The following is a 26,071-nucleotide window of genomic DNA, read 5'->3' as shown; positions in this document are numbered from 1 at the left end:
AAGACCTATGAAAGTCTCTTGTATAAATCACAAGGAGCCCTGTGCACTATACAAGATGAAACTTACAAAGTTGTAAATACTTTTTAAGCTGTTTTGGAGGTTTTGAAAAATAATATAAGATGGAGCTTTTGTGCATGCACATATGTCATTAAAGACAGCAATGTAATATATATATAGATGGAGTAAATATTCTTCATGCAATCTTAACAGGCATTTCCTGGCTGTTTTTTAGTAGTTATTCTGAGAATGCATAAATTTTAAAAATTTCCATAGAACCAAGTTTCCACAGAAGAATAAGGCAACCTTCTCTGGAGAGAGGTATTTCCTGTCAAAATGTCAGCATTTTGTCCAAAATTAAAAAACAAAAAAACAGAAAAAAAAGACTACCTAAAGTTAGGCTCTGAAATGCATATGTAGATATCTACATAAATAGGTAGATTTTCCGAAAAAGATGGTCACCCAACAACTCTCACTTACTTTACTTTCCTTGTACTAAAGGCAGCTAAGCCTTTCCAAATGGTCTAAAAAAGCCCTACACCTTTGACCTAGAAAATTTCTCTTCAAAAGCTGAAACTTTCAGAAAATTATGAATGTTTGGAAACACTTTGGCAAACTTGACTATAGCTGTTGCTAGTGCTCCATCAAAATACTGTACAGGTACTGTAATACTTGTAGCGCCAGTCATATGAAGGTTTTAAAGCGGCTTTATACATGCTAATCAACAGTTCTGTGAGGAAAGTAGTATTCCAATTTTATAGCTGGAGAAACTTTGTGACCTGGAAATGCTAAATGAATTGCTTAGGGTCACAAGTCAATTGGAGAATCAAATTACCAGTTCCCCACTGTAACCGTTAGACCAGAGTCCTGATGCCATGTCTTGTACAAAATAGCATCATACAGTGTGGTATAGAGAATAGAGCAATGGATTGAGACTCAGGAAACCTGATTTCTGTTCCTGGCTCTGCCGCTCACCTGTTGGGTGACCTTGGGCAAGCCATTAACCTGTATGCTTTAGTTTTCCCATCTGTAAAATGGGGATAATGATATTTGCCTCCTTTGTAAAACACTGAAATCTATTGAGGAACAGCAATAACTAGGTATTACAATTATTATTTACATTTATAAAGCACAATAGGATAGTGCTTTATTCAAATTTAAAAAAAATTCCCCTATCCTGAGAATCTTAAAAATTTAAAGTAAAACAATGTAGAACACGTAATCTAGACAAAGGAAAACATTAGCAAAAGGAAGGATGAGGGTTAAAACAAAGATAGCATGAATTGTATAGAAAGTGAATAATGTATGTTTTGATATTTTAAAATAAGGACCGAGGTGGAACAAAAGGTGAAGAACAGACAGCATGGGAGTTGAATACATGTGTAAAAAAAAAAAAAAAAAAAAAGGAAGGAAAGAGGTTTTGAAGCTCAGTTACAAGCCCACCAAACTAGTTTTTGTATAAATCAGGGTTTGGCAATCTTTGGCGCACGGCTCACCAGGGTAAGCACCCTGGCGGGCCGGTTTGTTTTCCTGCCACTTCCTCGTGTTTTCGGCCAATCACAGCTCTCACTGGCCGCGGTTTGCCGTTCCAAGTCAAAGGGGGCTGCGGGAAGCGGCATGGGCTGAGGGATGTGCTGGCTGCCACTTCCCGCCGCCCCCATTGGCCTGGAGTGCCGAACCGCGGCCTGGAGTGCCGAACCGCAGCCAGTGGGAGCCGCGATTGGCTGAACCCGAGGACGTGGCAGGTAAACAAATTGGCCCGGCCCACCAGGGTGCTTACCCTGGCAAGCCGCGTGCCAAAAGTTGCCGATCCCTAGTATAAAAGGATAGATGAACACAGTCTTTGTGATGGCAACTCAAATAGTGCTGTAATGAGATTGAATCTTCCTACAGATACTGTATTTAAGGTTGTTTGAATTGAATTTTTGTCTTTTAAGTTTTAAATTTTTCCCATTAAAGATGCAGAAAAATGCTAAATGGTATTGGTATGTTTTTATCCTTATTTAAAAATCTGTTAACTTCTAATGTGGAAAACAAGATTCAATCAGCACCTTGCTAACAGATTTGACAGATGTGTGTGACATCTGAAAAAAACTTCTTACTAGTGGATATATAATATAAAATAAACTGCATGTCATTTTGGGAACAAAACACAAATATCTTATTGTATATATATTTTTAAAATAGCAGCACACACACTTTGCATCTGAGGGTTTGAGAAACCTAAATACAGCATTTATCATGAGGTTCAGGGAACTAGCTGAAAATAATTTGGGCATTTTTAAAAATTTACAGACACAATAATCTAGTGTCTCAGATAAACGGTGATATTTTAAAAATACAGCATGAAGTCCTTGCTTTTGATAGATTCGTTGAAAGTGATGACTGAAAAATATCAAACTTGAATTGTGAACACAATTTGCAGTTATCTGAGTTTTTCCAAATATTTACAAGCTTCATTTGAATGTTGGTTGTAGCAGGCTTCCCCACTTCCCTTTTCTGCTGAGTTATCAGGATAGTTTGTTAACGTGTTGGCCATGTGGTTAGCCTTCCACGTGATGTTGTTTCATTTTCTAGAATCTTTAAATTGTTATTCTTTTTCTTCTTAGCTTTCATATATTGTCTCAACAATGAGAAAGTGTATAATACATATAAAACGTACAAATATATGTACATATTTTTAAAGTTCATGCAAGTAATCACCGTTTAAATACTCGAAAAAAATTTAGGATACGTGCTAAATTGTTGTTCTTGAATACAGTCCTGCAGTCAACATGCAGTTTTAGGAAGGCTAGAACACTGATGCACTCCCAGATAAAAACTGCTATGGTTGACACTCTCTTTAAATCCATATATTAATATCTTAACATGTCTGAATTTCTTTTAAGTGTAACATAGTTTTTTGTCTTGGGATATTTTAAAATAAGTTTATTTATAAGTAGACTCTTGTGCTAGTATTTGGTAGCCTCCTTGGAAACAGTCGGCATAGTTTACTGTCAAAGAATTAAAAAATCCATTAGTGGATATCATGTAATATAGGAAAATCTCTTGCAGGCCCTTATCATTGCCTCGTCTTGGTCCATGAATATAGTGACACTCCTGATTAGCAGCAGAAAGTATTGTAAGTTCCCATATACTTTGGGAAAGGAATTTTTAAAGATTATTTTATAATGCAAACAGATACTGGAAAAAGAAACAGGATGGTGTAAAATTATTGGTCAAACAGCATCCTGGGCAAGCCAAAATACTGAAGGATAAATATTCAGGTGCCCGTAAGGTAGTTTCTCTGCTTTGTTTATTTCTCTTTCTTCCATAGTACTATCCCATAGAAAGCAGTATATCTCAGACAGCAAAGAGGACGGGAAAAATGGAAGGCTGACTCAAATTGGCCCCTGTTCGGTTAGTTGCTTAAGCACATGCCTATCCTTAAGCTTTTGATTAGTCCCATTAACTACTTGCATGTTTAAAGTTAGCTAAACTCACAAGTACCTTTGAATCAGGGCCATAATCTGTAAACATTTTCTGTTCTCACAGTACAAAGTTTGTTTCTTGCTTCCAAACAGCATAGTTTTCACCAAATTTTGATCTAATGAATTTTTAGGGGTTGTTTTTGTGTTTTTTTCTTTTTTTCATATTTCCTAGGTCCTTAAAGAGAAGGATGACCTGAAGGCTCAGCTTCTCTCTGCTATACATCAAATAGAAAACCTTCGCAAGGAGCTGAGTGATGTGCTTACAAAGAGGGCCCAGCAAGAAGAGGAACTCCATTGTAAGGAGGTGAAGCTCAGTGAAACCAAGTCTCAACAGATAGTTCTTGAGCAAGAGATCAGGGAAGTCCACGATAAAGCAAATAAACTGGAGAGTGAGTTGCAAAAGCAGATCCTGGTACAGAACCAGATTAGAAATGAAAAAGAACGTTTAGAGGAAGAGCTTGAAACAGCTAACATGATCAATGAAAAAGATCAGGAAAGATTCTTAGAGATGCAAGAAGATATAAAAAACTTAAGTGCTATTCGGGCAGAGCTGACAAACAGAATAGCAGAAGAAGAAAAAGTCAAGAAAGAGATTCTCAAGAACTTTTCAGACCTTCAAAAACATCAGGAGTCTAAGCAAGAAGAGATGACTACAACTAGCTGGCAGCTGAAGATGGAGAGAGATGTTCACCAGCAGGAGCTGGCAGATCTTAGGTCAGAGTTGAAGAATGTGAAAACAAAGCATGAGAGAAATGTTCAAGAGCTGATGAAGCTCTTTAGGCAAGAAAAGGATGAGACAGAGAACCACATTAGGAGGCTGAAGGTAACTTTGCTGAATAATTCTGCTGTTGAATTTTTTTTCTATTAGGTGATGAAGTTAAAAAGCATGAACTTTTAAAGATCTTTTTAGATTTCTGAGCACTGAAGAAAAGATAAAACTAACAATAATGGGGTTTATGCATATTTAGTCTGGTTGAAATGGATTATAGCAAATCAGGGACCGCTTCTCCAGGAAGCCTTTTAAGAAGAATTCTGGAGTTCCAGTAAAGGTAGACGTGACAATAAATGATAACCTAAAACAGAACATGTTTCAGAAGTATATAGGTTGAAAGATCTGGGTGAAGCCCTATTGTGTCCGTAGTAGCTTTAAGACAAAAGACCTCATTAGTACAACAGTAACTTTGGTAAATTAGATTGTTGACTGCGTAGAACAGGGCGTGTAAAGCATTGGAGTTCTAACACTTTGATGCTAACCTCTCTGACTACTGTCTTTTTAACTGTTACCCCTGCTATACTATGGACATATGTTCCAGAAATGCTGCATTTCTGTAAGTGTGTGTATTGCACAATAGCTGAAATAGCATCAGAGGCACTCCAGGAACAGTTTCTGAATATGAATCATAGTAGCATGTTGAATTTGCAAAGGTTAGTTTTAATGACTCCTTGTATTTTAAATCGTTTCCAGAGTGTACAATTTCCATATCATTTACAGAAAAAACCCCTACCCAATAACTGTACTATACAAATATTTTATGAAACAGACTGTTAAATTTATTTAGAAACAAGTTCACATTTTTAGTGCAACTCATTTGCTGCTGACTCCAGGCTATATGATTAAAAAGGAAGAAAACAAAAGCATTTTATATTTAATAAAACTGATCTGAATAAAACCTAAGAGTATTTAAACTGAAATGAATACTCTGAATAGCCTTATTAATTTTCAACATTTGACTGTACATCTATATGATCAGTCATCTATTACATTTTTATTAGTGTAAACTAGTGTAGGATAATAATAGTTTGTATTTATTAATACGCATTTCTGTAGTACTACCAGTGTACACAGTGGTTTACAAAATAGTTTGTAGACAGTAAGCTGTTCTGGGTAAGGGATATGTCTGAAACATGTAGTACATTAAACCTAAACATACTCTTCCCAAACTGAGTATTTTTTTGGTAAAAAACAAAAATAGGCCTCTTAAATGAATATTCTATCAATGCAACCATAAAAATCTAGGACATTCCGAGTTAAATCTTCAGCTACCTTTTATAACCTACAACCCTGATTTTGCCTACTCCAAGTAACCTTACCCTCATCAACAGGGCCAGTGATTCCATTTAGGCGACCTAGGCGGTCGCCTAGGGCACCAGGATTTGGGGGGGCGGCATTTTGCCATCCTCGGTTGCAATTCGGCAGCGGGGGGGTCTATCATAAACCTAGTCCCAGATTTGGACCTTAGCGTCCAAAATATGGAGGTTAGCATGAAAACCTCCAAGCTTAGTTACCAGCTTGTACCTGGTAAAGCTGCCACCACCCAAAAAATTAGTGTTTTGGGGCACTCTGGTCCCCCCAAAAACCTTCCCTGGGGACCCCAGGACCCAAATCCCTTGAGTCTCACAACAAAGGGAAATAAACCTTTTCCCTTCCCCCCTCCAGGTGTTCCTGGAGAGAGACACAGAAGCAAGCTCCGTGAATCTAAACAGAGGGACTCCACCCTCCCCGTTCCCAGTCCTGGAAAACAGAATTACCGAGAGCTAATCTCTCTTTCCCTCTCACCCAGAGGGAATGCAAAGTCAGGCTAGTAAATCTAACACACACAGATTTCCCCCTGACTTCTTCCTCCCACCAATTCCCTGGTGAGCACAGACTCAATTCCCTGGAGTTCCCCACTAAAGAAAAACTCCAACAGGTCTTAAAAAGAAAGCTTTATATAAAAAGAAAGAAAAACACATAAAAATGGTCTCTCTGTATTAAGATGACAAATACAGGGTCAATTGCTTAAAAGAATATTGAATAAACAGCCTTATTCAAAAAGAATACAATTCAAAGCACTCCAGCAACTATAGACATGTAAATACAAAAAAAACCATATAAATCACTATCTGATCTTTTGTACTTACAACTGGGAAACAGAAGATTAGAAAGGCAGGAGACAGAAAAAATCACTTCTCATAGCCGAGAGAGTACAGGCAGAAGACCAAAGAACAAAGGACTCACACACAAACTTCCCTCCACCCAGATCTGAAAAAGTCTGGTTTCCTGATTGGTCCTCTGGTCAGATGTTTCAGGTACTTCTTTCCAGGTGTAAGAGACATTAACCCTTAGCTATCTGTTTATGACAGGGTCCTTCCGCGCTCTAGGTCTTCCTCGGCAATTCTGCGACAGGTCCTTCACTCGCTCCGGGACCCGCTGCTGAAGTGCCCCGAAGATCGGGAGTGCGGAAGGACCCCCCCACTGCAGAATTGCCGACAACGACCAGGGACGTGGAAGGACCCCCACCTAGGGCGCCAAAAACCCTAGCACCGCTCCTGCTCATCAACCTCCTGTAACACACATGGTTCCTTCTTTCTTTATACACAGTGTGCAACTTCTAACTTTAGCCATGTGGAGTAGTTGGAAATGGATGTTTTTTTCTTTGCTTAGAAATTTGAATTGATGGTACATTGAGGTATATGGTTAACACTTGCTGTACCAAATTTTGAAAGTTATGCTTAAGTGTTTTTTGACATGGAAGGTGTTCAGATATTAGTGATAGATAGCAGTATAAAACCTTAAAATAGGTAGATGACTGTTAATGGAGGGAGCAGAGAGAAGAGGTGTATGAGTGTTCTAGGTGGTAAATTCCTCAGAACGGAGCTCCTGATGACTGTATTCCTCAATTCAGGCAGCTTAAACCCACAGTACAGATATTGTAGTAAGAGGCTTGGTATAAGAACCTGAATAGAACAAAAACTTAATTTTTTCATGCTGCCTCTGCAGAATCCAGTTTTACCAGCATCCTTCACATTCTTGCTATTCCCTCCTGTGCTCCTCCGACTTAACTACTGACCTCTTCCTCCTTTCTCCCTCCTCCATCCCCTTTGGCTTCCATGGAGCTGTTGTATGGTGTGTTAGATAAATGGGGAGTGAGTAGCAGGAGTAGTGAATAGTAGTTTGTGTGTAGCAGGAGAGGCAGTGGTGCATGGGGAATGTTGTGTGTATATATGAGGGAACCTGGCGTGGCGCAGGCTGGAGTGTGTGCATGTGAGACTTGTGGTTAGGAGGAGCCCACTGTCTCTGCGCTGAAGCATCAATTCTTGAAGGGCTCCCGTGCTGCAGAAGTAGTAGGCTTTTAGTTCTATTTTAAATAGAAATTGCAATGCTACCTTAATTATGTAATCACTACTAGTGTCTCCATTCTAAACACAAGTAAACCGAAGCACAGGGATTTAAGTGGCTTGCTCAAAAGTCCCTTGGTGAGTCAATTACACACTCAGAAATAGAGCCCCAGAGTCTTGACTCTGTCCTCAGTTCTTACCCCTCCCGTCCCCTTTCTGCTTTTAAAATAATTATTGTACTCTTAGAATAATAACATGCAGCTTGCATACATGACAGACATTCTTAGTGATAACTACTTAAAGAATATACACAGTGTAATTTACATACACACCATGCAGATATGGCTTGTGGCTTTTTCCCCCCTCCTCCACTTACTGTTATGGAGTCGTCTCAGGTCTGATAAATTGACATCATACCTGCTTTTTCAGTCTCAGAAATGATTGAAAATGTTGATTTTGTGTCTCCTTTTTTCTCTGATACTGTCACATTTAGTAGAATGCAGAAAACCAAGTTGATGTTGGCAAGGGATTGTCTCCTTAGTTGTCTCCAGCTGTATAAATCTTTAATACACTTGCCATATAGGGAAGATGAGAGGTTGACACCATATTGTGCTTGCACTTAAAATGGAATTGGATTCTTACTTTCTCTGATGGGATAATTTACTTTTCAAGTTTGTTTTTTGTGTATCTGAATCCCAGGCTCCATGAAAATATAACTCTCTTCCCCAAGTAGACTGGCAATATGGAACAAGTGTGGTTTCCTTGTTAACTCTGTGCATTTTTTGTTTGTTTGTAATGTAGATTTTCTCTGCAGAATTTCTCAAACCCCTCTGTGCCAGTCAAGTTGCTATTATCCTTATTGCATACATCAACTCCACTTATTTTGGGAAGGAGAAGTCTCAATATTTTTACACTAAACGATAACCCATTTTATTCATCTGCCCCACCACAAAAAATCTATGTACCGTAAAGCATTAAAGGGGCTAACGTTATGTCTCTCTTTGTACAAGTGTCTCTACTAATAGCTTTCAAATCACAGAATTCTAGAAATTCTAGGTGAAAAAGACCATTAAATCATCTAGTTCATTTCCCTTGAAGCATAGGAGTAATCTGCGTCACTGATCCTGATAACGAAAATAATACGTTTTTTGAGTTTTAGGCTTCCAATGAATTTCAGTAATGGAATGTTAATTTGTTTAAACATTGAGGTTTTCATACAGAGCTATCAAGTTGATGAGCATGGCAGAGTTGCACTACAGAATACACAAGTCCTTCATTTAGCAGTCTCAAAATTATATAGGATCTTGCAAGATCTTACCGAATCCCGCAAAGTACACTGCAGGCGTCAGCACTTTTTCTTTAGCTGATTTTGCTGTTACTCTTGTGTCTTGGATAAACTGCATGACAAATCCACTTTGTAATGGAAAAACCTTCTTTATATTTTAATTGTTATATTGCAAGTGATGAAATCATATCATTATGAGTAGAGAAGCATTGCTTAGTGGTCCAGTTTCTGTGTAATATATTTACATATGTACAATACTGATGCTTATTTTTAGAAATGTAATCCCAATAAAATTGTAGCAAAGTCTTACTGATTAAATAATGGTATCTTCCCCTAATCTTTTTGCATGGATTTGGGGCTATGCAATCTGGGAATGTTCATAAAGAACTTTTATACTGACCGTGTCCTCTGTTTTCCCACTACCATCAGACAGAACTTTTAGATGAGAAAAATGTAGTAAAAGCTCAGCGTCGACAGGTTGAGAAGATGAAAACTGAATGTGATAAGATGACAGAAGAGTTAACCCAGAGTGAACAGGAAAACACAAAACTTAGACGGAAATATGAGCTTGTGAAACAGGAACTGGAGGAAAAGGTAAACAAGCATCCTAATCTTATTGGGCATCTGATATATAAGGGCCAGAATCCATCCAATTTCACTATGCTATTTAGATGTTTTAGACTGCCAAATAATATATGTAAGCTTTGGGAGAACATTTGCAGCCATGCCACTTTAGGCTACAATTGTGTTAGATCAAATAAGGTAAATATGGTTGGATGAGATCAGTACTTTCATAGCATACCTCCAAGAGAAGTGTTGGTGATTTCAATAGGGAACTGGCTTCCCTCAGTCAAAATTGTACCAATCCCCGGCTTGGTATTAGTGTGCACTATAGCACAGCACAATGGTGCTGACAGTACTGTCTTTCAGATATGTTAAAGTGAGGTCCTGACAGTAAGCGGCCCTTAAAGATGGCATTCTGCAAGAGTAGAGATATCTGTCCTCACATCCTCCCAGGTTCCAATGTGGGTAACTAACAGCTCTGAGTCTAGCTCTTCTATTGCTTAAAGTGGATAAATTATTATTCTTCACTTTGTCCTTAAATCGTTGTGTAATGCTAAGAAGTCCAGGGCAAGTTTAAAGTTTTATAAGTATAAAGTTATCTGAGCACAATAAAAGGAATTAAAAAGAACATGGGTTAAAGTCTTTTCATGCTTGACTATTTAAAACATGGCAAATAGAATTTTGCCCAACTTTATAAGAAAAACTCGCTTTTGAGTTCAGAAAGAAACATGAGAAATTTCAATTCAAAGGATAACTTTCTTGAAAAGCTGTAAGTGTCTGAAAATGTAGTGGGAGTCACTTCTCAACCATAATGGTAATTTGACCAAATGGAAAAGGTTAGTTTGGGGTAAAGGATGTGGTTTTTTTAAGTGGTTGAGCATCAAGTATTTTTTTCAAAATTACTAAAAACTGGTAGTTTAAAAAAACAAGAAATGATAAGCTAAGTCTTAATTGTCTCTCTTAATGCCAATTCAGTGATGTGACTTCCACTATTTTAGACAGACAAAGTGGGTGAGGTAATATCTTTTATTGGATCAGCTTCTGTTGGTGAGAGAGACAAGCTTTCACAGAGCTCTTCTTCAGGTCATTGGCTCAACACCCTTGTGGTTGTCTTGGCAAGATCTTCAGTTCATGACTATGCAGTCTGCTAATACACATGCATCAGAGTTCTAATTAGCTTTGTCTTTTGGGGTGGAAAGTTCTCAGCGCATCTTTAAAGTTAGAGTTTTTGCTCTTTCTTTTACTGAGTTCATTTTCTGATCTCACATTAGTTTCCTCAGGATTTAATAGAACATGAAATTCTTCTTCAAATTAGTTCAAGTGTTTTCCAATATAGAGATCTTCAGCTCTTAAAATAGTCTCTTCAGACTTAAGTGATTATTAAAGGAAATCTTTAATTTAAATGGTTTCAGAGTGATAATTATGTTAGTCATCAAAAAAATTCTCCTTTCCTCTTAATGCTCCTTGGAGAGATGGTCCTTGTCTTCTTGAGTTTAGTAAGGAGTTGCTTAAGCGCCGCAAGATAACTAATTCCCCAATTAATATCAATATCTGTATACTCAAATGGCTTCTGACATTAGTAACCACTTATAGCATCAAATGATCTCATTGTATTTGTACTTAAAGCTTTTCACTATTCACTTAACAATGGTATCTGATAAACATCTCAAAAGAATCTCGTACCATCTTAAGCATTTGAGGGACAGCAAGGTTTTCACCTTTAAAAGGAAACATGAATTAGAAGTAACAAAGGTCTCTTTAAAACATTTTCCAACCTTAAATGTTCTCCTTAACATTTGAAGAATATTGACTTCAGAGTGTTTATGAAAGAAACGGTTCCAATAAGAATATTCCTACATTTTTGGGGGTTTAAACTAAGATTTTTCTCTATTAAGGGGGAGGAAGGCCCATTTTGATGACTTGTTTTATTTCTCTGAGAACACATCCTGATTGTTACTTCTCTTCATAGAGAATAGCCTTAACATTCTTTTAAATTCAGCATTCTGCAAGATATTTATGTCTCTAGTGGGGGTGGGGGGAAGGCTGCTTTCTTGAGATAAAATCATCTCTATACCAAACAAGCTTCTTGTACAAGGGAAATGGCCTGATTTCTGATAAGACAATCTCATTGATTTCTTTGCCTGTAGACCAAATGGTTTCTTGATTTATGACCCACTCTTTATAGCATTTACAAGTTATGATTAGACTCCTAGCAAATGCTCTGTACAAAGCAGGAGTCACAATTACTAACAGTGATATACACCTTTCAGAACATAGCATAAAAGAGAATAGCATAGAATGTTACAGCAAAATAGAAGTTATAAAGCTGTATTTCAGAGCCTATGTAAACGCTTGTGGACTTCTATGACTGAGGAGGTGATATCTTCGTTGACACTACTCTGTTCCTGTTTGACAGAAAGCAGAGATCTCCTAGGAGTTTCCTTAGCTTGAACATTTCATTTAATGAGAGAACTCACAAAATTACAGTTTTGGTTACTTATCTGATTCTCCAAACATCACTGGTTTCTCCAAATATGTATTTAGGTTGTAATATCTTCAGAGAAGGGATTGCCTACGACAGTGTTTGGACTGTAGGGCCCCATTCTTGGTTGGTCCTTATACACTATCATAATAAAGAAGATAAAAATAATGTATATGAAAGTAATTGTAGATATCTCCTAAAATTCAGTAAAGATGAAGGCAAGTTTGTAATAATGTAACTAAAAACAAATTACAATTTTATTATTAACTATTTTTGCAACAGCATTTAGGTTTACACCTACATTAATGTGTAGACTTGTGTTCAGTTTAGCAAACTGTAGTTGATGTTTTTAAGAGTCAGAAAAGACTTCAAGTTATGCTAAAGAAACTTATCTTGAATCACTTTTGGCCTTCTTTTATATTTGTATCTTTCATTTGGGTTTTGGCTCTGTATCATGTCCCACATTTGAGCTGTCGAAGGTGAAAAGTGTACTGAAGGTTAAAGTACTAACAGCAAAAATCTGAAGAGGACATAGGAGAAAGCAGTCTTTAAAAATAAGGCTCCAATCCTGCAATGCATTCTCCTATGTGCTTAAGTATACGAAGAGTCCATTTTGACCATGTCAGTCCTCCTTTTGCATCCTTCCACTGGGTCCTTGTTCTCTAGCATATCAAACTTAAGCTACTTGTCTTCACTTTCAAGGCCCTTCATGATCTATCCACACTCCACTTCTTATCTCCCATTCAGTATCAAAAAGTCAACTCCTATCTCCAGTCAGCCCTTGATGCCAGCTGCCCACTTGCTAAATTTTCGAACAAACACCTTCAGGCTCTCTCCCGTATTGCCCCTCATGCTGGGGAGGAGCTCTCTGTAAACCTCCATAAAACTAACTCCTCCTCCTCCTCCCGATTCCTCCTTAAAACTCTTGTTTGTCAAGAAAACAAAAAAACTTGACAGTGGTTCGATTGGTGGTGTGATGAGACCACAGATTATCCTGTTGACCAATGTTGTCTCCTTGTTTCTTGTGCTTTCCCATCTGTCTGTCTGTATCCATCTGTTGTCTTATATTTAGATTGTAAGATCTTCAGAATGGGAACTTTTTTTCCTATCTTTTTCTTAATTTTTTTTTTACCGCGTTTAACATAATGGGGTCCAGAGCCAAGATTGAGGCCTTTAAGCACAATCCTAATACACATAATAAAAGTCAGTGTTGTGTTTAGATTTCTATAAGTAATAAAATTGATCATTTAATTTTTAACCCTTTTTTGTTGTTTGGATAGAATTTTATATAGCAGTTGAATATGGAAACAAAATGCATTGTTTCAGCAGCTATTTTATCACTTCATTCTGTTGCTGATTGTCACGTTAACATCAAAGGGTACAGCTGCATTGTTAAAAGTAACCCATGGCAGTGAATTTCAGAGCTTGGGTCAACTGACTCAGGCTTTCGCTGCGGGGCTGAAAATAGCAGTGTGGGTGTTCCTTCTTGGGCTGGAGTATGGGCTCTCAGACCATTCCCCTACACTAGGTCTCTAGTCTGCTGAGCTTCTTGGCCAGGGCTTCTTTGACAACTTAGCAACTCTCCATCTTACGTCCTGGATGCTCCATACTTAACTTCTCTGGAGACAGTGTGTTCTGGGAATGTACAAAACAGTCTCCTGACTAGCAAAAAGCCACTTATTAGATGCACTTACCTGTTGAAGTAGAAACAGTTCTCCTTATGGTCAAAACAGAGGGATGTTTTGCCAGTCTGGGCCTCTATCCAGCATGTTTGACTACTTGTTCCACCTGAAACAGCAAAGTCTATTGATTAGCTCAATCAGCGTTCATCTAGCAGCTATCTCTGCTTTCCACCCACCAGTTGTGGGTTGTTGAGTATTTTCTAATCTGATATGAGTCAGATTCGCAAAAGGTCTGGACAGATTATATCCCCATGTCGTGTATTCCCATTCCTTCCTGAGACTTAAATCTGGTGAAAGCAAGATTCCTGGGACCACCTTTAGAACTGATGGCCACCATATTGTATAAAGTTTTCCTGATCAAGGAAGTAAGGGATTCATAATTCTGGGCAATATTACAAAGCATAATGTGATCTGGTCTTGTGCAAGTGTTCTTGATTCAGCTCTTTTGATCTGTCTGAGTTCTGACCTGCTGCATCCCTTGTTGTTCCAGTTTTAGGCTACACAGTGTATGTCTCCAGTTAAACACTTGCAGCTGGCCCATGTCAGCAGACTCAGGCTTGCAGGGCTCAGGTTTTGGGACTATAAACTGCAGTATAGACATCCAGGCTTGCGCTGGAGCCCAGGCTCTGAGACCTCTCCCCACCTCACGAGGTTCCAGAGCTCTACGCTGCAGTATTATAGCTCTACAGCCTGAGCCTGACTCAGATGACACAGGCCAGTGTGTGGCTTCTCTATATGGATATTTAAATTTCATTGCTGAGTTCTATATCAAGAGCTGAAGATTAGAATCAGGACATGTTGAAAGATTGATATGGAGAGAACTACTAGTCCTGCAGATTTTCATCACTGATCATCTTATGATGATGACATTAAAAAAATAACTTGTTCTCTAGTCTCTGAAAAGATGTTAGGGAGCTGTAGGCTTTTTCAGAGGTTTCTTATGTACTACTATGACTTGAAGACACTGTGAGAGGCAAGGCAGGTGAGGTAGTAGCTTTTACTAGACCAATGTCTGTTGATGAGAGAGACAACCTTTTGAGCTTGCACAGAGCTCTTCAAGTTTTTTTTGACAAGCTCTGTTTAAGTTTGAAAGCTTGTGTCTCATCAACAGAATTTGGTTCAACTTCTGCCTTAGATCTTTGTCTTTAATATACCTAACCTGCCTTATATCTTTAATATCCTGCAACCAACACAGCTACAACAGTATTGCATTGAATACACAGTGTTCGTTTCTATCGATTTACTCTTCAGCAACAAAAGACGGTGCCCATCCCAAGTTCTGAGTGTCCTTGACCATCTTTAAAAATGTAGCACGTAAGTAATAGAATCCCTCAACTGCTTCAGACCACAATATACCAACCATAGCAAAAATATACAAACCATAAACCCTCAACCAAACACCCATTATAGTTACATCTCACTACCCAGGCTCACTAGTCTCCCAGTCTTCATGAGCCAGGAAGAAAAGATGGGCCTTGAAGTGCTCTCTGAAATCTAATTAACTTCGGTTGATCTGGGCCAAAGGAGGGAAGGAATTCTCAAGGTTTGAGGTTCTAACAGAGAATGCTGTGCCAGAGTTACCAGCAGGACTTCAGCTCGGGCTCCCTTGTGGAGTGCAAACATATCAGTATCTCATGGGGAGCAAGGTGATCTCTGAAGTAAGTAAAGCCTTAAGTGGCCTGGGACCAAAGTTAAACACAACCAGGAAACCAGTAGGTAGCCACTGCAGCTCAAGGATCACAGGTGTCGTGTGCTCAAAACAAAATAAAAACAAAAACAGTGTTTGAAGAAACTACATTTAACAGACATTGCCAAATTTTACACTAGCTTCAGCTTCTGGGTGGACATAAGATTAAACTGTAAACCAACTTACTGGATTCTTTGTGGTTGTGTACAACTTTTTCCTCCTCAAAGAATCTGGTTGTTTTCTCTTTTGGTGTGTCTGAATTATATTGAATGGAAAGCATGACATATTTATCTTCCTGTTCTGCTATTTCTCTGTTAAACTGGCATTATAAATCCAGAAGTACTCCCTGACCACCACCAACAGTTTTAATGTTTAGTTTGTGCACATATACTATTAGGTATTCCCGTGCACTCAGACTGTTTTAACATTTTTTCACTATTCTTTTGTAAGTCTATGAAGTTTTTCCTGTACCTTCCAGAGTTCTTTTTCAAACACATAATTGTCAGACTTCAGCTTCTGAAGTCTTTTATTACATTGTCTTCTAATTTCTTCCATTTGTCTTCCCATTTTCTCTTCACACCATCATGGTTTTCTAATGTATTCTTCAGTACACAAATATATTCCAATCAATGCCGTTGGTATACCATGAGAGAGATTTCTCTCCTTGTTCTTATTCCAGGACACTGTATCTTCAAAGAGAGATTTCATTGCACAGATGGTGATGGAATTTATCTTGAACAGTGCCAAGTACATTGTCAGAACTTAAATTAATATTATGTTCTAATGGCAAAATTGTAAATGGAAGACTTTGTTCCTCATTTTTATGACATAAAAGTTAATCTCATATATTAAAATTCACAAAAAAAAGTTAGGGGAAAAAAGTAGCATCCCACAGGAAATTACTTAGGATTTCAAATACTCTCCAGCCCATTATGCAACTAAAAGGATACTAAAACCGTTGGCTTACAAGTCTCATATCTTATTGTTTCATGCAAGTAACTTTCAAATCTTGTTATGGCAAGGTTTGTTTGGACTGCAAATGTTAATGACAGGCACAACTCTGCCACATGGATATAATTAAGAAAGAAAGAAAGAAAAAGAAAACATGAGAACTCTAAATTGACTTTTACCAATCCAAAAGATTTCCCAGTGGAAAAAAGTTGATTTTTATCCTTACTGCTGTGTTCTTTGGATCAAATCTGACCAGCTGTTCAGGATTGTTAATCCTTTTACGATGTTAAAAAAATATCAGTGTGTCAAATGTCCTTTTTTGTGTACAGTTCACTTCACTACAGCATCACAATCGAGTTCACTGTGATCAAGAGCTGTCTAACTCTTGTTAGACAAATTTTACCATAGTTTTAGTTAAAACTGTAGGAATGAAAAGTTCACTAGCAAACTCCCCCCTCCACCGCCACCCCCACCAAGTACATGAAAGCAAAGGTCTTTGGGCTTTTTTCCTTTGGGTGTGACTGTACTACTTGTCTCTTTCACACAGTTCTGTACAGACAAAACAGCATGTAAAAGCAATGAGCAAATGTTACCACAAATGTATTTGTCTGGAATCAATTTTAGGTTATCTCTTCCATCCTGCATTAGCTTCTACTACAAATTTTTAACATTTCCAATATGTGGTAATTACAAATCTCTAAGCTTCCATTTTGAGTAAGGGTGATAAATGTTATAGAATTCCTCTATCTTAATTTAGGCTCACACACACATCTTTATAGACAATGTGATGCAGCAGGACCAGGGAGCAGTGAGACAGTGGTCGAGGGGAAATATATAAGCCCTGGGCTAATTAACACATGGTTCCCTATAGACTAGGGAGGGTTGGTACAGGTTTATTGGAGCACCTGTAGTCAATTAAGGCCCTTCCAGGAAACTAATAAAACCCCCTGCTTCAGGCAGACAGGGTGTGCAAGGAAGGAGAGAGGACTGAAGTTTGGAGGTATGTTGCTGATAATTGAAAGACCAGAGAACTGGAGGAAGGGAGACCCAGCTCCAGCAGGGCAGGGAGACTCCCTCCCCCAGCATCAAGGAACAAGGGTAACCCTAACCAAGTGGGAAGAGGATAAGAAACCTGCAGTGATGGAGAGCAGCTGGGGCTCAGAGTGAGGAGCAAACCTAGAACCCTTCCCTGCTTCCCTCCTCTACCACCTTCCCAGGCCACTAGCCAGGCCCTTGGCACCCCAAGAGCAGGAGCAAGGGGGGGTGTCCTAGCCCCCCCACCAAGAAAAGCATAGGACCCACCATATGAACATTGGTCATTTTGCCACAACAAATAAATAAGCTTTTTGAAAAATTGATTTGTGGAGTTAAAGTTAATGGGGAAGCTCTCATTTCCCATGTAATCCTTCACTTTACTTTCATTTGCTTGAATATGCTGCAGCTCTAGTTCTGTGTTCTCATTTCTGAAGCTGATTCTTGGAATCTTAACTTCTCATTGTGGACAATTTTCCATTCAGCTCATGTGTCTAATACGTATCTCTTTAATATTAATAATATATTGGGGAGGGGAATCTAGATTATTTCTAGACTGCTGCAGTCAGCCTTTCTCCTCGTTAGACTGTCATTTTACTTTATAAAATGTTTAAATGTTTCAAACCAATAATAAATCTCATGAATTCTAGACAAAATTTACATAGGAAAATATACTTATTTGAAGTATTTATAGAATGAAAAACCTTTCTTTTGGGACAAATACATGTTTTTTTTGTTCTTCTCATTGGTGGTATTGTTACTTTAGAGTCCAAATAGCTTTCTTGGGGTCAAACTGAACACAGAGAACATATGGCTCCACTTCTGAGAACATAGAGGACGTATGGACCACCTCAATCGAAAAAGACAAATGGCTGTCAACAATTAGGACATGTCGGTACAGGCAATGCATAATAGGGTTTCATCACACAGCTGTGCAGCTCTTTTAATTTTATTTAAATAATCACACTTCCGTAGGTGATAAATTAATACCAATAGATTTTATGGAAGAAGTCTGTTTTGAGCTGAGATTTGAAAGAGCTGGGTTTACTGACTTGCCACCTAGGAAGACAATGGAGATCTATTTGATTAGTCTAATGCAGGGGTCTCAAAGTCCTGGCCTGTGGGCGATCTGCGGCCTGAGAACCTCCCCCTGTGGCACACGGAGGAGAGGCCCAGGCAGCCAGGCTGTCGGCTCTGTCTGCTGCATGCGCCGCCCCTCACAGCTCCTGTTGGCTGAGGGAGAGGGACAGAGATACCATCGCTTGTTGCCAGGCAGAATCAGCCGTGGAGGCAGAGTCACTTTTTTCTACAATAAATCTAAACAAGTCAAAATACCGAACATAACTATCTGATGCACACCTTGCTGCAATCCTGAAGGGTTCAACTGCTCAGTCACTGAGGCCAAACATCAACAAACTGACAGAACTGAAGTACTGCCAGGTGTCTGGCAAACACTAAAAACTCTCTTGCAGGTGAAGAATTGTATAAAGTTGTATAACAGTTTTATTATTTCTAAGAAATTCAAAATAAAAATTATGATATAAATGTTTTCTTTTCCGAACACCATCTTCAGTGACATTATTGGCCCGCTGAGAGGATTTGAGAACTAGCACTGGCCCTACGGTAAATTGAGTTTGAGACCCCTGGTCTAATGTATCCATTTTCCCTGTCAGAATAGTATCTGTGTGCCTTAGTTCTGTGCATAAGGGACAGTATGGAAAAAGTAATGGAAATGTCAGTGGGAGAGAGTTAAAGGAAGTGGTTAGGTGTGGACTGTAGGCAGAGTGAGGGGCAGGTAGTAGGGAGAAATTAGAGCAGAGATGTAGTCTAGAGCAGAGCTGCACAGTGCCTTGAGAATGGGAACCAGTATCTTAAACATGATATGGAAGGGAAAAAGGAAGTCAGTGGAAGGTTTGAAAAGGAGACAGGAGAGGTAACATGTTCACAGTAGATTTGCAGAAGACCTTCCATGGATTTTGGACAGACTATAGAGAAGCAAGATGGGAATTGGGGTGGTTAGAAGAGGGGAAGGTTGAAATAATCTAGTCTAGAAGAGAGGTGACCAGATAAAAGTTACTGCCATTAACTAGCAAAATGTAAAGTTTATTTGAGATGTGAATTTTCAGTTTCAGAAATTGCTATGCAATAGAAATCAGTGGGTATAAATGAGAACAGTTAATATTTTCATTTGGTAAATAGATTTAAAGTAATTATGAAAACTTCAGCTCAGGCCTTAAATCATGCAATCAAAAATTAACAAATCCATACATTTATCTTAAATTTGCATTTAGCTTTGAAGTATGAATGCATATCTCCAACAGATTCTTGCCAATATATGTGCTATTCTTGCTTTTCACTAGTAATTCTTCTTTGGACAAAACTTGCCACTAAACTGTCTCAGCAAAATGGGGATACACATCAAGCAGGGGAGGAGGGGCAACAAAGAACCATTTTTTTGTTTGTGAATGTTCATGAAATTAATGAAAGTATGGCAAAATTGGCTAGAGTCCAAGCACTGCACAGGCTAGTACTCTGTAGGATTCCCTAAATAGCTTTAATATTTATTGGTATTTCTATGGATGATAGGATGAACATGTAGCTTTTTGTATCAAAGGAGGAGTCTGGTCTTTTCTCTCTCAGTTGTAGACTTTGGCTCGGTTTAGTTGATGGTGAGAACCTTTCATCTCTTCTTCTTTCGATGGCTGTCTTGGAAAGACAACAGGATATGACTTTAGGTGTGGTCAGTGTTGTGAGAGAGCCCCTGCCACCTTCTGGATGGTGAAGGTCTTTTGTAGGTATCAGTGTTCCCTTATGCTGCCTCAGAGCACACACTCACGTCTTCAAAGGCCAAAAGGGCGTTACAGCCTTGTCATAATTTGATGAGATCGGTGGCTTGGCATCTTGATCTTGAAGACGCATACATACACGCTAACCTAGAATCTTGACTCTTGTAACAATTCATTTATAACTGCAAACATGTCTTTCAAAAAAAAGATTCAAGAAGGTGCCAAGTGGTAAGCAGCTGGTACCCAAACTTCCTCTTAGGCCCAAGACATGGACGTCTTAATTGTTTAAATATGATTAATGCCTAGTCAGTATTTACACAGCCACTCATTCCCACACATCCTTTTGACAATGCATTAATTATGACACTGGGAAAGTAACTCTAATAGGTGGGGACAGAGTCTAGGACAAGCAAGTAACCTCACCTTATAATAACCTTTTGTTTCCAAGTCAGAAAGCTGCTTCTAATATTCCTTTAATACTATCTTTCATTAAACATTTGGCCAAGCAAAGTTAATGGGCTCTGCCTCCAAATATGGCCTATGTTCCCTAAATTGATGTAAATATCTCCCTGTTTTTTGGACTTCTTCTCAAACAAACGAAGTAGTTTTGATCCTTTTTACCCTGTTGTCATTGTTGATTTTACTTTTCTTTTGAAGTTGGATTTCAACTTGTGCTGCAGTGAAATATGTGAAATGTGATTGTGTCCCACTGCTACCCATGGTTTTTACAAAACTTAAATCTATGTCTCCTAATAATGTTTCACTGGAAAAAATCAAAGTAAATTTAAAAATGTGTGCAATTTAATGTAGATCCATGGTCTGATTCTGCTTCATTGAAAGCTGCAATGAAGTTCCCTTTGACTTCACTTGGAAAAGAATTGGGCTTATACTTTAAAACATCAATCACCTAGAGAAGTTTGACTTGAACTGAATTTCATATCATGCTGTTTAACAGACTAAAATGTTGTTGTTATAGCCCATCATGTTCTCTGATGATTATTTTCTTATGAGCAAATCAAAAATTGTACCCTGTGCTTTCATGGCTATTGTGTGAACTGTATGACAGAGTAATCTTCTTGGTTTTTTTTAATAACACTGAAATTAGATTTAAGAGAAAATAATTCTGCCTCTTTTAAATAAATTTTAAGCTCTCATAGCCTGTTCCATCAGTATAAGAATTGTGCTCTGAGTAAAGCTGTCATGTGGAAGATGTCACCAGTTGCAAACATACCTTGGCAATTAAGCATAAAATGATGTTTTAAGTGATTGTGATTTCCTTTCTTTGATATAATTCAACAGACTTTGGGTTTGGTTCACTGCCTGAGTTCTGTTGGCTTGTAGAGTAGAAAGTTTGCTGTGAATGTTGGGGATTGCAACTGTGAGAGCCGCTGGAAAAAAAGACCCCCAAAACAATATAAAAAAAAACAACACCCCCACCTTGTTACATTGGTAGGTGGGAGCTTGCTGATACTACCTAGATAGTGGATGAGAATTAAGGAGGGAGCAAGGCCAAGGTATCTAGAAGATGTACTGGTTCAGCACACTCCTAGAAGCAGCCACCAAAGAGAATCTTAGCTATAAATTGAAGTTGCCCTTATTTTGGTGGAACTGTGGGCGATGGTGGAGACTGTGCTGCCACCTGTTCTTCCCCTGGGTTGAACTTCCACTTTGGCACAACTTCCCCTTGTGAGTGCAGAGAATGCAAATTGCACTTCGTACACCTACAGGATTGACTCAAACCTACAAGTTTACTATTTTTACTTAAAAATCAGTGTAAATGGCAGCACTTGTAAGTGCAAGTGTATTTTCTACAGAAAACAATTAGATCATATACTCTGTAGCCACAGAGTTTGCATTCAGTGTTTTAGGTAAGAATTGTGCAAACATCTATCCCTTCTACTTCATCATCATGCCTAAAACCTAATCTGGAGAGGTCAAGATTGAGTTCTAGGGATAATAGGGTTGTTGAGTTTTCATATTCATTGAGTTCTTGGATTCTATTGGGACCGCTTACAGAGTACCAACTGTAAAGACTATGCTTTTTGTGATGTAGATGCTTAACCTCTTGTACTGGACTGAGATTACCAACTCACTGCACACTGGCCATTGAACTGGTCATTGGATAACTACATACAAGTTAAAGCTACATTCAAGTTGCTGTATAACAAGTTAAAAATTACTTAGATAAGTTAGATGTCTTCAAGTCACCAGGGCCTGTTGAAATACATTCTAGAATACTCCAGGTGCTGACTGAGGAGGTATTTGAGCCATTAGCGATTATCTTTGAAAAGTCATGGAAGACTGGAGAGATTCCAGAGGAATGGAAAAGGGCAAATATAGTGCCCATCTGTAAAAAGGGAAATAAGGACAACCCGGGGAATTACAGACCAGTCAGCTTAACTTCAGTACCCAGAAAGATAATGGAGCAAATAATTAAGTAATCAATTTGCAAATACCTAGAAGATAATAAGGTGAGAAGTAACAGTTAGCATGGATTTGTCAAGAACAAATAGTGTCAAACCAACCTAATAGCTTTCTTTGACAAGGTAAGAAGTGGTAAATGTGGTATATCTTGACTTTAGTAAGGCTTTTGATACTATCTTGCATGACCGTCTCATAAACAAAGTAGAGAAATACAACCTAGATGGAGATACTGTAAGTGGGTGCATAACTGGTTTGAAAACTAATCCCAGAGAGTAGTTATCAGTGGTTCACAGTCAAACTGCAAGGGCATGTCGAGTGAGGTACCAAAGTGATCCAGTTCTGTTCAATATCTTCATCAATGAAGTAGGTAATGGCATGGAGAGCAAGTACAGTTTTAAAGTTTGTGGATGATGCCAAACTGGGAGGGTTGCAAATGCTTTGGAGGATAGGATTAAAATTCAAAATGATCCGGAGAAATGGCCTGAAGAAAATAGGATAAAATTCAATACAGACAAATGCAAAGTACTGCACTTAAGAAGGAACAATCAGTTGCACTCATACAAAATGAGAAATGACTGCCTATGAAGGAGTACTGTCGAAAGGCATCTGGAGGTCAGAATGGGTCACAAGCTAAATATGAGTCTAGAGTGTAACACTGTTGCAAATAAACCAGACCCATCCCAGAATGATATTAACAGGATTATTGTAAGGAAGACAGGAGAAGTAATTCTTACACTCTACTCCAGACACTCTAAAATTAGTGTAATGGGCTAAAACATCCATCCTTGCTTGATGGCGTTGATCCTGCTGGGAAAGGATGAAGTGTCTTCTGGTTACACATTGAGGCAGTTGCTTACCCAAACTAAAGATATGGCTTTTTGCGCAAGTGGCTTTCCAGAGAAAGAAGACTAAGACAGTGGACTGAGCAATCAAGCCTGGACAGAATGTTTGAGCTAGATTTTGTTTCATTTTAGGTTCCTTATGACTAAAGCGAAAGACCAAGAAGGGTGTAAGCTGTGACCAACTGCAGTTCTGTGGATTACCTCACAATCTTAGTCTTGCAGTATATCCTTTCCTCCTCCACTTCTTGTCTTTTAAATTGTCTCTAAATTGTCTTAATTATGTTGCACGTTAATGGGACTCAGAGGGCACACCTGGGAAGATCCAATTGTGCAATCATGCCTTAGTTAACAGACTCCATACCTCACTATCAGTGCCTTGATTTTTATTGTTTTTGGTCTCGTTCCAACAAAAAAAGAGATTCTGTTCAAAATCTTATACCTTAGGACTTCAGTGAGACTTGGCGCAGGTGTATAGATCAGCCTATGGAGATCCCTTTGCAGGATTGGGGCTTATTTTATTAATATTGGACCATTGTTCTTTCTTTGATATTTTAAATCCTGTCTACTCGATTGAGGGAGATGTGGGAAAGTATATTTAAACCTGATCCAATTTTTTTAAAGTAATATCTTTTGCTCATCTGTTTTATATTATCTGTCTCCCCATTCCCACCAGACAAGAATCAATGAGTTCAATTTGGATAAGTGCAACATCACCAAACCATTGACTTTGTGAAGGCTGCTCCCAGAGACTTTTTTCAAAAGGATTTGTCGGTGAATTTCCTGCTTTATGTGGGCTTTTGGGAAATTGGACTGGTGGTGAGGCACTGGGGCCCAGTGTGTCCTGCTGTGTCCTTGTGCAGGACGGCTAGGGGGACAAGAAGAGGAAAGGGACAACTAGAATGCCCTCTGTTATTTTATCATTGTCTTTTCCTTTATGGAACCACTATATTAATATTTTATCAGCACTGAGTCTTTTGAAAAGGAAGTATGCTATTTTTCCTAGATACTGTAATGTGATAAATATCCTGCTGCACATGCGCAGTAGCCTCTTACATTTTAGTAGCACCATTTATCTAGAAGGTTCCAAAGTGAATATTTCCCAAAGGGAATTATTTCATCCAGCACTGAAATGCAGCCTATGCGTGGAGAAGCACAAGGCACCTATTTAACAGTGCACAGCATCATAATTTATTTCAAGAAGTGTAAAGTACTGTATCCAGTTGAAACTGCAGGAGGAATTAAATAGGTAAAATGTAATTACCTAAATTAGAACCTGGCAAGGGCACCAGAAGTAACATTTCTACTTTCACAAAATAAAATAAAATAAAAATGCTGTAAGATCTCTTTAATGATCATGCATGGTTAGGTTGTTGGATTCATTAATTACATAGCTAATCATAGATGTGCATAGGCTGTTTCAAAGGTGGAAAATACTAAATATTATTTCATATCTCACCTGGAAAGACTGTGGCTTGAACAACTACACAGTGTATCCTGACATCTGACTGGGGCATTGATTCAGTACAGGTAAGAGTATCACTTTCTGAATCACCCACAACATTTACTGCAACACACAGTTCCTCCCCTCCCACTTGCCTGCCTACTGTATTTTCCATTTCATGCATCTGACGAAGTGGGCTGTAGCCTGCAAAAGCTTATGCTCAAATAAATTTGTTAGTCTCTAAGGTGCCACAAGTACTCCTGTTCTTTTGGTGGATACAGACTAACATGTCTGCTACTTTGAAACTCTTGATGTTGACAATTATAAATCCAGATAAGACGATGCAATTAATATTGTTTGTATTTGTGTATTGGATTTTCTATACTCTGCATTTGGAGTAAGCCACGTATTGCAAGAATTCCACAGCTAATATTAACTGTCATCATAATACATCTTCAGAAATGTGACATGCAAAACACATTTTCTATCCTGGAAATACATTAAGTAAAGCACTTTGTGTCTTTTTCTTTAGTGATAGATAAAGGCAATGTAAAGCAAAATTTCAAATTAAGGGAGTCATTTCTTTAAACAGGTTGGATTTTTTGGAGAGTAGTGTGATGTTCCATATTCACTCTATATTGAGGTGGTAGAGAGTACTGACATTATAAAGATAAATAATGCAACCTTATTACCTGCATTAGTAGTATCATAGATCATAACAGTACCATTGACACACCTATGCTGGTAGTGTGTAATACACAAAGACTAGTAACTCTGCATTGTAAAATCCCTGTGATATTTTTGATGTAAAATAGCTGCTGTTTGTTTAATTTGGATATTTCTCTATTACAAAAAGTCAGGCTTCTCTACGGGACACCTGTCAAATTTGTTAGTTCATCTTAATTTCATAAAACTGTTGTGTTTTTTTTTAAATGAGCCATTCTGAAGGTATAATGTGTAGTGTAATACATGAAGAGGGTGTGTGTGTGTGTATTGCATAGTACATATAAGTACTGTGTATATATGTGGATATTCTGTTCAGAGGTTGCCTGAGATTACAGGAATCCCTGTTAAAAATAATGTGTGAACAACTCCCCTTGCTTCCTGTCACAGGTTTGTCTGAAATTAAATTAGCAGTAGCTGGTATTTTTTTGGATCGACTGCAAGAAAATACCAACTTATTGGTCATAATAATTAGCCACATTCTGCATGCCCCCTTGATTTAGGAGGTTTAGTGAGCTTTCTGTGCCCAAAGTGCATTTTGAAAGGCAGATTTGCTATGGTCTGTTAACAGAAATGTGTTTGAGCATGATACATTATTTTTCTCCAT

General features: G+C 38.3%; 1 protein-coding gene across 7 annotated transcripts in view; it reads left to right on the top strand.

The window, feature by feature from the left end:
* CEP128 (centrosomal protein 128) overlaps positions 1-26,071 on the top strand; it is a 418,732-nt gene that overhangs the window by 132,592 nt on the left and 260,069 nt on the right. For all 7 annotated transcript variants that reach the window (XM_050953220.1, XM_050953226.1, XM_050953223.1 and 4 more), the window contains 2 exons: positions 3,640-4,290; positions 9,280-9,444. In XM_050953220.1, the coding sequence (XP_050809177.1) occupies positions 3,640-4,290; positions 9,280-9,444 (816 nt within the window). The remainder of the gene's footprint in view (positions 1-3,639; positions 4,291-9,279; positions 9,445-26,071) is intronic.

Source organism: Gopherus flavomarginatus, chromosome 5 (assembly GCF_025201925.1).
Source record: "Gopherus flavomarginatus isolate rGopFla2 chromosome 5, rGopFla2.mat.asm, whole genome shotgun sequence".
Classification (NCBI taxonomy): Eukaryota; Metazoa; Chordata; order Testudines; family Testudinidae; genus Gopherus; species Gopherus flavomarginatus.
Note: the sequence above shows the minus strand (reverse complement) of the source record. Positions and strands in the feature narration are given on the sequence as shown.